The sequence below is a fragment of the Sceloporus occidentalis genome, unplaced genomic scaffold (genome assembly GCF_023333645.1).
Source record: "Sceloporus occidentalis isolate IW3139 unplaced genomic scaffold, rSceOcc1.0.p SCAF_69, whole genome shotgun sequence".
Taxonomy (NCBI): domain Eukaryota; kingdom Metazoa; phylum Chordata; class Lepidosauria; order Squamata; family Phrynosomatidae; genus Sceloporus; species Sceloporus occidentalis.
The window spans coordinates 4,722,194-4,736,954 of record NW_028317049.1 but is presented as its reverse complement, the minus strand read 5'-3'; the positions used below and the strand labels follow the sequence as shown (position 1 = coordinate 4,736,954).

The 14,761-nt window shown below is 44.4% G+C and overlaps 1 protein-coding gene across 2 annotated transcripts in view; it reads left to right on the top strand.

The window, feature by feature from the left end:
* The window catches only part of AKAP1 (A-kinase anchoring protein 1), a 51,382-nt gene extending 37,716 nt beyond the window's left edge, over window positions 1–13,666 (top strand). For both annotated transcript variants that reach the window (XM_089494138.1, XM_089494136.1), the window contains exons 3-11: window positions 1,721–1,854; window positions 2,544–2,670; window positions 3,455–3,582; window positions 4,684–4,861; window positions 8,441–8,591; window positions 9,267–9,334; window positions 9,650–9,723; window positions 11,785–11,850; window positions 13,314–13,666. In XM_089494138.1, the coding sequence (XP_089350264.1) occupies window positions 1,721–1,854; window positions 2,544–2,670; window positions 3,455–3,582; window positions 4,684–4,861; window positions 8,441–8,591; window positions 9,267–9,334; window positions 9,650–9,723; window positions 11,785–11,850; window positions 13,314–13,376 (989 nt within the window). In that variant the 3' untranslated portion in view covers window positions 13,377–13,666. The remainder of the gene's footprint in view (window positions 1–1,720; window positions 1,855–2,543; window positions 2,671–3,454; window positions 3,583–4,683; window positions 4,862–8,440; window positions 8,592–9,266; window positions 9,335–9,649; window positions 9,724–11,784; window positions 11,851–13,313) is intronic.
* Window positions 13,667–14,761: the final 1,095 nt, after the last annotated feature.

Below are 14,761 nucleotides of genomic sequence, written 5' to 3'. Positions count from 1 at the left end.
CATTTTGAGCATGACTAAGAAGCGAGAATTCATATTTATATTAGTGTTTTTGGCTTTTATTTGGTAACGGTCTACATTTTCTTGTTGTCCTCTTTTGCGGTTATGACGTCTGGTCACCCTAATCGAACCCTGGTCTTCATTAAGTTGTGCTTGCAAATATTAGCTCCAACTGGTCTAGTCTTAGTCCAATGCTCAAACCACTATGCAACACTGGTTCTCTATACCTATATCTTAAAAGTATGTACTTGTGAGACACTTAGTTGGCAGATCTGCCAACTATAGTGAACTTTGGCCTGTTACAGACTGCCAAAATAAAGCTGCTTGGGGTCTCTTTGGAGGTATGCTATTTAAATGATGCATGCGTCCTAAGAATCCGGAAGCTGCACCAAAAGCCACACTCCGGTGCTTAGGAATGGAGTGTGGCTTTGGTGCAACCTCCGGACTCTTAGGACCCATGCAACATTTAAATAGCATACCTCCAAAGAGAACCGAAGCAGCTTTATTTTGGCAGTCTGTAACAGGCCTTAGATAATTCCTCTGTTGGAGACAATGTGTGCATTAGGCCTGTGTTATTGCATGTATGGAAAGCCAGCATGGTGTAGTGGTTTGAGCATTAGACTAGGATACTGGGAGACTGGGGTTCGAATCCTTGTTGAGCCATGGAAACCCACTCGGCAACCTTGCCAAGTCATACTCTCAGTCTTAGAGGATGGCAATGACAAACTCACTCTGATGAAATTTGCCAGGAGAACCCCATGATAGATTTGCCTTAGGGTCACCATAGGAACTTCCTGACAGTAAGGGCTGTTCAATTGTGGAACAGACTCCTTCCTCGGAGTGTAGTGGAGTCTCCTTCTTTGGAGGTCTTTAAGCAGAGGCTGGATGTCCATCTGTCAATGGGGATGCTTTGATTTGGATTTCCTGCATGGCAGAATGGGGTTGGACTGGATGGCCCTTGGGGTCTCTTCCAACTCTATGATTCTGTGATTCTATGAACACACACAACACATACTGAATGTGCACACTTTCATGGGAATTGCTTATGGAGGATTTCATCACAGGATGGCAAGAACAGGTACAAGATGGAGGCACCTTCCAGGTAACTTGGCAGCATTTCAGGGATCTGGTTACATGGAAGAAGATCTGTTTGGCTCTCCAATGTAGGAGTCTTAGTTTAAAGTAGCCATCCAGTTGGGAAAGGATTGGCATCGGAAAGTGGGGGAATGGGATTTTCACTCCATGGCCCCAGTCCAAAACTCCTTTCACCCTCAAAGGCACTATTTAGTTGCAGAGGAGTAAAAGTACAATGTGGATTTCCTATGTGTCCCTTCCTTAGCTTATGGGAGGGAGGCACATATTAGGCCATGGTAGAAAAGACCAATTTCCATACGTTCTGAACTATGTTTTTCTTCCTCCCTCTTCAGCTACTTTTTAGAATAGGATGGGAATCGGGCAGCCCTGCAACCAAATCTTACTGAATTGCAGCTCCCATCATTCCTCGCCATAAATCTAGCATTGCTCAGATTTGGAGCCCAACAATACCCAGAAGGTTGCTTAACTCCCATCCCTGTTTTAGAAGGAGGAAACTAAAGTCAAAGGGCATCTCTCCTGGGTAGCCTTGAGAATTTGGCTCTGGCTCTGAAAGTCGCATTACTTTTTTGTCTTACCAAGCTGTGTCACGGTGGTCTCAGTGCTGTGGATCCTCTTTTCCTCTTCGTAGGCTCAGATGTAAATAGCATGGATTCTGTGGACAGTGGCTGCGCCCTCCGAAAGAATGGCAGCTGCCAGAACGCAAAGACGGGAGCAGACTCCAATAAGACGGAGCTGATAATCTGGGAGATAGAAATACCAAAGGTAATGTCCAAATTATTCCCTCTACCCGGCCTTTATATATTGCTTAAATTACTATTTATCCATTGATATGTCCAGAGCAATGCACACTTCTTAAAATACCCAAGGCCCAATTGGAGTACAAGGAAATCCTAGGCAGATTGCAGGGATGGCCAGAAAAGTGTCAGTGGAACTGAGTCTAGCAATGGGGTGAAAGGACTCTCCTTGGTTGCACAACCAACCTGTCTGTGATAGACCTGGAAGACCAAGGGGATAACACATGTTTTCACCTCTCACAAACTTGGTCACTCTTGGTCTATATATGGCAGGGATGGGCAGCTGTGCGCATGTTGGTGGCACCTACGAACTCCTAATGGCACCCAAATGTGCCTCTTTCATCTGTACTCTAGTCAAAATGGCAGCCAGAAGTGAAGGTCCACTGTTTCCAGTTGCCATTTTGGCCAGGATATGGCCTTTAGGGAGTGGCTGGATGGATGCAAAGTCATGTGCTGCTGAATAGTTGCACATTTGGTGCAATTTTGGGATGCAAAGTGCAAATAGAAACCTGTTTACAAAATTTGGGAAGGGTTCAGGGGATCTGGGAGCCACCTGTGACTTCTGGACTGTACTTTTGTCACCCCTGATATAGGGCAGGGTTTGAAGGTTACTGCTTGCATCTGAAATGCTTGTGCCTCTTTTCTTCTTTTCTGAAGCATTTAGTCGGACGCCTGATAGGCAAACAAGGGAGGTCCGTGAGCTTCCTGAAACAAGTCTCTGGTGCCAAAATCTACATTTCCACGGTACCTTACACTCAGGATTTCCAGATCTGCCATATAGAAGGTGAGTGGGTTTGTGCCCGAGTGGATGTCCTGTTCACTCAGTTGGTCTCTCTGGATGCTTGAACCAATAACATGAGCCCAGGAGCAGGGCTGGCTCAAGACATTTGTCCATCTGAGCAGAGCAGCAAATGGCACCAGCCACGTTATTATGGCACATGAGAGAGGTGACCCCATAAGCACTTCTCCCCATCCATGACAGCACGAATACAATGGTAACAAATACCGAGACATTTGACTGTGTCTCATTGCCTCTCCTAAATCTGCTTCTTAAAGCAGATGCCTCACTCCTTCCTTGACTGTCTTAACAAAAAGTGGAGGATAGATAAAAGTTTTATTTATTACTATATTAATAGTAGACCCTATACCATTGCTCTTTCTAGCCTACTACTTGCTGAGGCTGGCAGGAGGTCTCTTGAGATCTCCCAAACCTTCCTATTTTGCACATGGATGCTTCTGTTCCTGTGGGTCAAGCAATGACAGATGCAGCCTGAACACTGAGCATGGAGGGAATAGTTACAAGTTATATGAAACCTCCAGATTCAGTGCCAGTTTTTAGGAAGGAACAACAGGAGACGCTCCATTGTTTGCATCTGCCTTTCAGCTTCCTACTGTGAAAAGCTAAATGGATGCTTTTATCCATGGAGAGCCCGCAGTTAGTTCAGTGCACCAGTGAGAAGTTGACAACCTACCTCAGATAGATGTGGGATAAACTCAACTTGTGGCTTTTTATAAAACCACCTAAATGTCTGTTGTGGTCTTTCCTCTGCCTCTCTCCCCATCCACAGGTTCTCAGCAAAATGTTGACAAAGCACTGAGCCTGATTGGGAAGAAGTTCAAAGATCTGAGTCTCACCAACATCTACTCACCGCCCCCTCCTTCGCTGCCTTTGCATTCCCTCCCTATGACCTCCTGGGTAAGTCTGGCTGTTGAGATTTGTGCTCCATCTCAAATAAACTGCACATATTCAATATATAGTTTTGAAGGGAGATCAGCTTCAACAACCCTCTTAAAGCATACAGGGTGATGGGAGCCCAGGGACACCCGGCGAACCTCAAGACTCAGAGGGGTTTGGACCAATTTCTCTTCAAACCTACATATGACTTTTTAACCCAGGGTTAGGCAAGCTCTGGCGATGCGGGGACTAGTTCCCCACCACAGAATCCCTGTGGATTTCACCAGACCTCCAAAACCAAACCAAAGGTAATTGGAAATCTACACCACTTCCTTGAAAAACAAAAACAGTGTGTGTGAAACAGAGCTGCAGTGCTGTATCTTGTTTTAAAGCGGTGGTTCCCAACCTTTACTGTGCACCCCCTACTTCTAGGAAATGTTTGATTAATGTCCACATCCTCTACAAAACTAAGCCCACATTTGAAGATGAAGAAATTTAATTTCTAGTTTTTGAATCGCCATTTGGGAATCTTTGCTATGGCCTGTTAACAGACTGCCAAAATAAAGCTGCTTCGGGTCTCTTTGGAGGTATGCTGTTTAAATGATGCATGCATCCTAAGAATCCAAAAGCTGCACCAAAAGCTGCCCTCCAGTGCTTAGGAATGGAGTGTGGCTTTGGCGCGACCTCCGGACTCTTAGGACCCATGCGTCATTTAAAGAGCATACCTCCAAAGAGACCCCAAGCAGCTTTATTTTGGCAGTCTGTAACAGGCCTTAATCACATTATAAGCAAGCAAAGCTATATAACTGTGAAATCAAAGGCTTTCATGGCTGGCATCCATAGTTTTTCATGGGCTTTTCGGACTATGTGGCCATGTTCTAGAAGAGTTTATTCCTGACATTTTGCCAGCCGCAGATGCTGATGAAACATCAGGAATAAACTCTTCTAGAACATGGCCACATAGCCCAAAAAAGCCATGAAAAATTAAAGCGATAACTAGTAACCCACTTCTCGAAAGCATGGCAGGCAAGCTCCTGACAGTTAGCTCTGTGATTCGTAGTTGTGAAATGTAAACCCTGTCTCCTCTTTAGAGTGCATATTCTCTCTCTCTGTCTATGGCAGCTCATGCTTCCTGATGGGGTCACCGTGGAAGTGATCGTGGTAAACCAGGTTAATGCTGGACATCTATTCGTACAGCAACACACCCACCCAACCTTCCACGTCCTTCGCAGTCTAGACCAGCAGATGTACCTCTGCTATTCCCAACCCGGAATTCCAACCATGCCAACCCCAGTGGAAGGTAAGTGCCTTGCGGGTTGGATGGTTGTTTTTATTAGAGTCCTTCAAGTCGATAACCCCATCCAAGGATTTTCTTGGCACGATTGATTCAGAGGAGGTTTTCCTCTAAGGTTGAGAGAAGGTGACTGGCTCAATGTGTCTCAGGGGGTGTCTTTCAGGGTCTCCAAGAGTCCTAGTCTAACGCTCAAACCATTCCACTGGCTCTCACAAGAAGTGACCACTAGAATACATGAAAGTTTTTGATGTTAAAATTGTTCTAATAAAGAGAGATGCATAATGAGGCAACCTGACCTTATAAATCAGGAAACCATAATGGATTAGGAACATTAAACTCTTCTGTTGTAGTTGTGTGCCTTCAAACCTTTTTCAACTTATGACAACGCTAAGATAAAGCTATCACTGGCAAGATTTTCACAGAGTGGTTTTGCCATTGCCTTCCTCTGTGGCGACGAGAGTGTGAGTTGCCCAAGCTCTCCCTGAGAGCTTCCACAGTCTAGCATGGATTTGAACCCTGGTCTTCCAAAGTCTTAGTCCAGTACTCAAACCACCGTGTCACGTTGGGTCTGCATGCTTTTAATCTACTCCTTCCACCAACAAGGAAGTGTGATAACCACAACCTTGCCCACCTTCGTTTTCCGTGGTTCAGTTACAGAAATGCAATCACTTCCTTCCCATGCCTAAGTTTGCCTTCACATTTAACCACCGATGTTGGCACCGGAAGAAATCAATGAACCATTAGATGAAGATAAGTCACCATTTTTTAGGTTATCGAACTTCTCAAGACTCTGATTATCTCTTGACTCTTTGATAGGTAGCCATAAGGTTAAAGATAAGAGACCTGCGGCCAACTGACGCTTGCCACTGGAATTTTACAAACTTCTCAGATAACAGAATTGTTTTAATTCTGTGCTCTGTTTTAACATGATGATTTATTTGTGTTTAATTGTTCTTCAAAGTGATTGGTTTTAGCAGTATTCTGTCTTTATTTATGTTGGTAAATTGTCTTTGACACATTATAGATTAGAAAACATTACAATGGGCCCTTGGTATCTGCTGGGGTTTGGTTCCAGGACTCCCAGTGGATACCAAAATCCTCGGATCTATTGGAACAGGACCTAGCTTTAACTCCTTTAGATGCTCTGCAGGCTTGGATAAAGACCATAGTGTGGAATCTGAATCATGTTGCGGTAATCCCTGGACAGATTCCCCAAAAGCCGAGGTTGAAACTGAGCTCCGAGGTTTCACCTTCAGCTTTGGTACGATCAGAGGTTTCCTAGATTGGGAACAACAGTCAACCTTTGAAAGAGTTGTAAAGCATTACGAGAGTCAGGTCGGGGATGCATCTCATGGAAGCCTGCTTTTGAGAGTTTAAAGGTGGCTGGTGTGTGCTAAGCAGCGTAGACAGTTTTCCTTCACACTCTTGCGCAGGACAGTTGTTTGCTTTGCCCAGCTGGCTCATTGCGGGCACCTGGTTATCTTAGAAGACTAGCCCAGCCAAGGTCATCCTTAAGGTTCCCACGTGAATCCAATCTGCCTGTTAGCACCGTGACATACGCATGCCATTTACTGGAAAGGTCTGGGCGTGAGGCTTGTTATTGTCCTGGTGTCTGGTGTCATAACAAACTACAAATCCCTTGATTCTATATCATGGAGCCAGGACAGCACAGAATCTAGAATCCATCTGGAATTGGTCTGGGTTTTTTTCTGGTTCAGGCTCGGCGGACATTTGGAAACTATGGCCTGTTACAGACAGCCAAATAAAGCTGCTTCGAGTCACAGTGGAGGTATGGTGTTTCAATTATGCATGCGTCCTAAGAGTCCAGAAGTTGCACCAAAGCCATACTCCAGTCCTTAGGGCTGGAACGTGGCTTTGGTGCGACTTCTGGACTCTTAGGACACGTGCATCATTGAAACACCATACCACCACTGTGTCTCGAAGCAGCTTTATTTTGGCTGTCTGTAACAGGCCTATATCAGGCTACATTGTGCAGGCTGCTTTAGCCCTGGGAGGCGATAAGTTGCAAGAAGACTTTGGCATTGAAGGAAAGAGAGAAGAGAGTGGCTTGGATCCTTCCCTCTTTTAAATACCTTCAAATGAAAGCATTTTCTCTGCAATTGAGGAGTAACCCACCCAGACTCTTTAATCTCTTTGAAATGCTATAGTTATTGCCGTTGAACTGGAAGGGGTAACATTTCTATTTTGTCTTTATCAGGTTGTTCGGTAACTTAGCATGAGACATTTACAGCCATTCGCCTTATAATAAGGTCCTACTGAGAGGGAAAGTGTGTTGGAAAATATGTGGTTATGGTTAGCACATCTTTGAAAGCGTTTTTTAAAGAAGGTGATATATAGGTAGTATATGGCCCATGAATGGAGAGCCAATGTGATCTAGTGGTTTGAGCATTGGGCTATGACTCCGCAGACCAGGGTTCAAATCCCCACTCGGCAGTGGATATGTAGTGGGTGACCCTCAACAAGGCACACTCTCTCAGCCTCAGAGGAAGGCAATGGCAAACCACCTCTGAACCAATTTTGCCAAGGAAGCCTTGCGATAGGTTCACCATACGCCGGATATGACTTGAAGGTACATAACATCAACAACCCACTAAATGAGCAGGCTGTGTTAGAACCAATGATTTTTGGTGCTGGTGCTGCGTCGGATCAGGTATGTATTTAAATTCACGCATTGTGGAATTGTTCAGAAGTTCAAACCCTTTGGAAAACAGTTTCCTGCTATAACAACACAAAATAGGGATGAATGTAAGATTGGAGGAGGTGGAAACATCATGGAATTGTTATCCAGAGGTTTTGGATAAACATATTAAGCAATTGATTGTTAGTCTACTAACTCCAGCTAGAGCTGTCTTAGTTAAACGTTGGATTAAATCTGACACAGAATGGCCTCTTGGTAAAATGAATCAATTGATAGATAATCTTGCGGCACCTTTGAGACTAACTGAAAGAAAGAAATGCGCTTCCGTAGACTAATGCTGCCAATTTCTTTCTTTCACTTGGTCTCAAAGAGGGTACAAGATCTCTCTACATACTGATTCCACAGACTAACACGGCTATATCTTTGAATTCTACCACTGATAGATAGAGTAGGTGACAGAAATGATAGCTAAAGGCCGGGCGTCTTTCCAAATTGCTTTGCTCCATTTTATTCTCGAATACTTTTTTTATGATCAACCATTTGGAAACTTTTGTATTTGAAGTCTGGGGGGGGGGGAAAAAGAGCAGCAAGACGATTTGGAGACGTGTGTTCTTTTGGTGTGGTTGTGATCAGTAGGTTGTTCGATACAAACCTAGAACACCTTACAACCAACGAAGCTTGGTTCGTTTCAGACCTGAGAGGCTACCAGTATTATGGAATAACAAACCATCTGCAAGCCATTCTTCCAGCTTCAGATGGGTTCAAGAAAGAGAATGAATACAAGCAACCCATTTTGGAGTATTCAACTGTAAAGGTGTTCTGCAAAGGAAAGGTCCTAAGTGGATGAACTAAATAAATGTAGCTTTCAGTGGGACAGAAGGGCTGCATGTTGTCTTTGGCTTATTTGCGATGTTTGTGTTCTCCAGTTGGCGTTGTCTGTGCTGCGCCAGGCGTGGAAGGGGCCTGGTGGCGGGCGCAAGTGGTTGGATACTTCAAAGACACCGGCGAAGTGGAGATCAGATACGTGGACTACGGCGGGTATGAGAGAGTCAAGATTGACACGCTCCGGCAGATCAGGTCAGTTGGCCAGTTCTTTTCCAAGGCTACGGATCCCCAATTTCTGTACAATGGGACGGATCTGTCTCGTCTTGTAATAGCAGAATGCTGGGGTTGGATCTGAGCTGCTGGCTAGCTGTGGCTTATCCTGTGGACCCTTTGGGACCTTGCATACCTCAGGCAGTGTCTTTAATCAGTCTTAAAAAACAAAAGTTGGGTGCTTTTCTTTGGAGTCGCTCCGAGTGACCTCTCCTTTCCCCGTCTGTTAAGTGAGAATAGTGGCAAATATGTTTTACATGCCACTGGTGCTGAAAAGGATAAGAAAAGTCGGAAGGCACTTTTGGCTGACAAATGGCTTGTATTTTTCTATGATTGGATTTTCATAGGCCCTATACAGACAGCCAAAATAAAGCTGCTTCGAGTCACTTTGGAGGTATGGTGTTTCAATGATGCATGCGTCCTAAGAGTCTGGAAGTTGCACCAAAGCTGCACTCCAGTCTTTAGGACTGGATTGTGGTTTTGGTGCAGCTTCTGGACTCTTAGGACGCATGTATCATTGAAACACTATACCTCCAAAGTGACCCGAAGCAGCTTTATTTTGGCTGTCTGTATCAGACCATAGCTTCTCCGAAGGAGCCATGGTAGTTTCATAATCGAACTCCAGCATGCGGATAGTCTCTTTTGTGTGTGTTTCAGGTCTGACTTTGTAACACTACCTTTCCAAGGAGCGGAAGTCCTGCTGGACAACGTAGTTCCACTTCCAGGTAATGCCGGCCACTGGCCGCAGTATTTATATGGAGTTTATAAGTTGTGGTCCATGATTACTGAAGTGAGATAGGCTGTGGAAAATGCTTTGCAGGGTTGCTTTGTAGGGAAACCTCTAATAGCAAAATATCGCCAACCCACACTGACGTAAGGTCTTCGTATGCAGTCAGGTTGCGAGCGGAGCAATCGTTTCAGTCCAAAGAAGGCAAATTCACTTACATGTACATTGCTTTTGGTGTTTAAACATACACTGCTTTTATTAGTAAGGCCTCAGGGCTACTTTTATTTATTTTCTTCTCTCCCTTCCTTTAAAGATGATGATCACTTTTCATCTGAAGCAGACGCAGCTGTTAGTGAAATGACCAGGGGTACCCCTCTGCTAGCACAGGTATGTATAATGGCTGCTTTTCCGTTAGTGCTCCATTCTGTTTTGGGGGAGTTGGGGAAACCTGTAACCTGTGGTCAGAAATCACTGTTCCCTTTTGAAAAGCTGCGACAGCTAGTGCAAAATGGTGAAGGGCAGCCTTCTATTGAAATCAGTTCACAATTTACAGAGCTGTCTTTGCCCATATTTTCAGGCTTTGGAAGTTGTCTGTTGCCCCTAGGAAGGATTGTGTGATTCCACTCCTTAGGACCTGCACAGACAGGCCAAAATAAAGCTGGTTCGGGTCACTTTGGAGGTATGCTGTTTAAATGCTGCATGCGTCCTAAGAGTCCAAAAGGTGAGACAAAGCCACGCTCCAGTACGAAGGACTGAAGCGCAGCTTTGGCGCAGCTTCTGGCCTCTTAAGATGCGTGTGTCGTTCAAACAGCATAACTCCAAAGTGACCCGAAGCAGCTTCATTTTGGCCTGTCTGTTCAGGCCCTTAGTCAGACTTGTAGTGCCAACCATAACAGAGAAAGATGCCTTGGAAATTCAGCCCACCAACTCGGCATGCTCAGACGCTTGTGTTTTATTCTGAGCCAGTTAGGAACATTATATGCCAGGAACTACCTCCCTGGCTCCTAAGTATGGCTCGAGAAGGACTGACAGAATGGGTGAAGGCTTCTTTTCAGCAAGGAAGGGTGCCTACAACCAGTAAATCAATCACTTTATTTATATCCATCCTTTTCCCAGGGACGTAGCTAGGATTTTAGGAAGGGGGGGGGGGTCCAGACTAAGTGCCATCATTATAATGGGGCTTGGGTGCGGCGGCGCAGCAGCACACACCATTCATTTTTCTAATGAAGGGGGGGGGGTCCAGACCCCAAGAACCCCCACCCCCTTGGCTACGTCCCGGGAATGAAGGTGGATTACAGAATAAAAACCTACAGGAAAGCCACATAATACCTAAAGTATGCAGAGAGATCTTGTAACACCTTTGAGACCAACTGAAAGAAAGTAGTTGGCAGCAGGAGCTTTCGTAGACTTAAAGTCTACTTCCACAGGTGCATTTGATCATACTACAGTGGAACCTTATTATACGCGGGGGATCCGTTCCGGATCCCTCCGCGTGTAAAAAAATCCGCCCATGTTTCCAATGGGGCTCGTGCACGGCGGCGCACAAGGCACAACGGGTGCGCGTGCCCATTCAATTGAATGGGACGCGCCGCCCCTTCCGCCCCGCGTGCGCGCCTATGCTCAAAGCCACCTATAAAAAGACAGCGTATGCGGAGGCTCCACTGTAAAAGCATATAATTCTGGGCTGAATTTCCAAGGCGTCTTGTAAGATTAAAGTAATGTTAAACTACCAATAGAACTCTGTGGTCAACTTTAACCAACCGAAGGACCTAGAGATTCCTAAGGAGAGCACTCCGCTAGGCATTTGTAACTCCTCCGATGCAATTCTGTGGTCAATGTCTGGCAGATGTTGACCACAGAGTTGCATTGGAGGACCTAGAGATTCCTAGAGAGAACACTCTGCTAGGCATTTGTAACTCCTCTGATGCAATTCTGTGGTCAATGTCTGGCAGATGTTGACCACAGAGTTGCATTGGAAGACCTAGAGATTCCTAGAGAGAACACTCTGCTAGGCATTTGTAGCTCTTCCAGCGCAACTCTGTGGTCAGTGTCTGGCAGATAGTGACCACACAGTTGCGCTGGAGGACCTAGAGGTTTATAGAGAGGTGTCCTCTCAGGTAAAAGCATACTGGTTTTGTTATTTGCGGTTTCCCCACATTCACGGGGGTCCTGTGCCCCTAACCCCAGTGAATGTGTATATTAACTTATAGTTTGAAGGGAGGACTATTCTTTCTTTCTAGTCCTACATGGAACTGGAATGTGTCCTCCCCTGGAACTTCTCCGAAACTGAATTTAGCCTTGAGCTTGAAAGAGTCTAACAAACTTTTCTTTAGTCACATTTCTGTATACCTTGCTTTGTGGATGTCGGGAAGCGGCACTTTGACAGGTAGCGTTCCTTGCTTCACGGACCCGTCTGTTTGAAATCCAAACGTTCCTCTCCATTTTCAGGTTACAAATTACGACAATGCAACAGGCTTGCCGCTAATACAGCTGTGGAGCATGCTAGGAGATGAGGTATGCGGCTGAATGGCGAGCATCAGGGAGGAGAAGCGCGGGACGGTCTTTAATGCGTAAATAAACCCAGGAATCGTAACATCCTACCCAACATTTTGCAGTCTCTTGGATAAGATTGTTATAATGAAAAAATATGACATTAATCTTTATTAATATATACACATTAAAAGCATATTATCACACGAAGAGCTTACCGTTTCCGTTCTACCCATTTCTCTCCCTTGCTTGATCCCTTTGTTATTCTCTTAATTTCTTCTTTATCCTTAACCTTAAGCTCGGCACATTATTCATTTGTTCCTCTGTTCTCTTCTATTTCCACCCTCCTCTCGCTTTTTATATGCATCTTTTGTTTAACCATAAAAGATTATGCATTAATATTCTATAGTATCTTCTATCACATTTTACCACAACTGAACGCAAGGGAAGCGTTTTATACCATTTTTTACAAAATAGACCCCCAAAATAAGGAGTAGGCATTAATACTTAATTCCATCCTTATTTCTTACGTTCATCTCTTTTCACAATGCAGTGCGCCCGCGTCATACGCGGGCTTGAGCATACACCGCGCCGCCACCGCATGATGCACAAGCTCCATTCAAATGAATGAGACTCAAGCATACGTGTTTTTGGCTTATGCTTCCAGAACAGATCCCCCGTGTAAGCCAAGGGCGCACTGTATTTAACTAGCAGATCCCATGCACCATTCTCTTTGGATCACTCCGTAGTAACAGTAATAACAATAATAACATAGGGAGAGACGTAGCACCTTTGAGACTAACCGAAAGGAAGAAATTGGCAGCGTGAGCTTTTCTAGGCTTCAGTCTGCTTCCTCAGATGCATTACACTGAAGTCTAGGAAAGCTCATGCTGCCAACTTCTTAAGCACAGTTCGTAGAGAGATCTTGTAGCACCTTTGAGACTCAGTGAAAGGAAGAAATTGGCAGCGTGAGCTTTCCTAGACTGAAGTCTACTTCCGCAGATGCATTGGGCGGAGTGGAAGCCAGGTACAGGCATATATATGCCATTGGTATGTGAGGGTGTCAGTTCAAATGACAAATCCTTTGTGTATGGAAATGAAATTGCAGGTCCTGTCTGTCTATCTATATGTAAAACAGAGGCTGGATGGCCACCTGTCATTGGGGATGCTTTGATTGAGATTTCCTGCATGGCAGAATGGGGTTGGACTGGATGTCCCTTGGGGTCTCTTCCAACTCTGATTTTATGATATACATAAATACACACATATATACCAATGGCATATATATGTCTGTACCTGGCATCTAAGGAAGTAGTCTGAAGTCTAGGAAAGCTCATGCTGCCAACTTCTTTCTTACAGCGAGTCTCAAAGGTGCGACAAGATCTCTCTGCGTACTGATTCTACAGGCTAAAAACGGTTATGTCTTTGAATAATAATAATAATAACAATAATGGCTAACTTGCGCTTGTCTTCTTTTCTTTTTCCAGCTGGTGTCTATCAACAGGACCTTGGTGGAGCGAGGCTTCGCGCAATGGGTCGAAAGCTACTAGAAGCATCCTTAGCTGTTTGTTCCGGACTAGTCTTCCCTGTTCTCTCCCTCTTCCCACCGCCTTATCCGTTCCTTTCTTTCTCTCCAATTTTTGGCACTTGTTTCGAAATTGGGTTTGGCAATTCTCCTTCCTCCCTTCACTCTCTCTCTGTCTCTCTCAATGGCCTGTTGTGATGCATTCACCTGGCATAACCAACCATTTTATATGGCATACCTCATCTTTGGCAGGAAGGCTTGGAGCTGAACCAGAAGCCATAAAGATAAATTGCAGCTTTAAAAAAAGCTCATCTCTCTCTCTCACGTTTTCTTTCTTTCTCGCTTTCCCCCCCACTTTTCTGACCTGGGTCCAAAAGTGACGTTAAAAAAGAAAAGAAAAAAGAAAAGTAGTAGTAAATGAATTAAAAAGATAATTCTCTCTCCGGAGAGTTGTCAAACTATTGCTCGCCGAGGATTAAGCTGTGTTGAACGCACCCCATTTCCCTTTTGACTACTGCCTTAACATTAAAATGACTTGATCTGAAAGCTAAGTTTTGCTTCCAGATCTCCCCCCCCCAAAAAAAAATTATATGTATATATATATATGTATTTAAAAGAGCATATCATGCACTCGATAGCAGTCCTGTGCTTCCCAACAGCAAAAAGATAGCGTTGTTCACCTTCGGATGTGGGCAGCCGAAAGGCGGAATTAAAAAAGGACGCCGCTCCTTGCGGCGCATATAGCATTGGCTTTGTTCTTAAGTAAGGTTCGGTTTGCGCCAAGAGCTGACGCCGCTTCGCAGACCACCTTAAAAACCACATGACGAAGCGAACCGCCCATTTTTTCTTAACCCCCGGATCATGCTTAAAAAAAACATCCAATCGCCAAGCCTGATTGTAATTCATAAACTTGTTTTCTATCCGTGCAAAAGATAAAATAAAATCAAAATGATAAAATAAAAATAAAAATCCCTGTGTAAATATATATATTTAAAAAGCAAAACAAAACACAGACGTTGTAATATTTTGTACAAGAATAAAAATTAATTAATTAATTAATTAATAATACCGGGGAACTTAGAAAGGGAACGTCAAACGGGGGGAAAAAGGGGGTCCTGTTATTCCGTACCGAAATGTCCTCTGTAGGTTAAAAAACGGTTTTCGCGGTGTATCATGTATAGGATGGCATTTCCCCCGCTAGCTTTTGCTGTATGGTAGGAATTTGGCGACCGATGGACTCTTTGCTACTCTTTTGCTGTACAGATCTGACTATACAAAGGGAAAAGGAGAAGTGACATTTGGAATTGATATTGCAGTGGTGTGTCTCTCCGTTATTGTTTTGGTTTTGGTTTTGGTTTTGTTCCTTTTTAGATTGGTTTTCAAATGTGGAATTGGAAAAGAAAAAGAAAA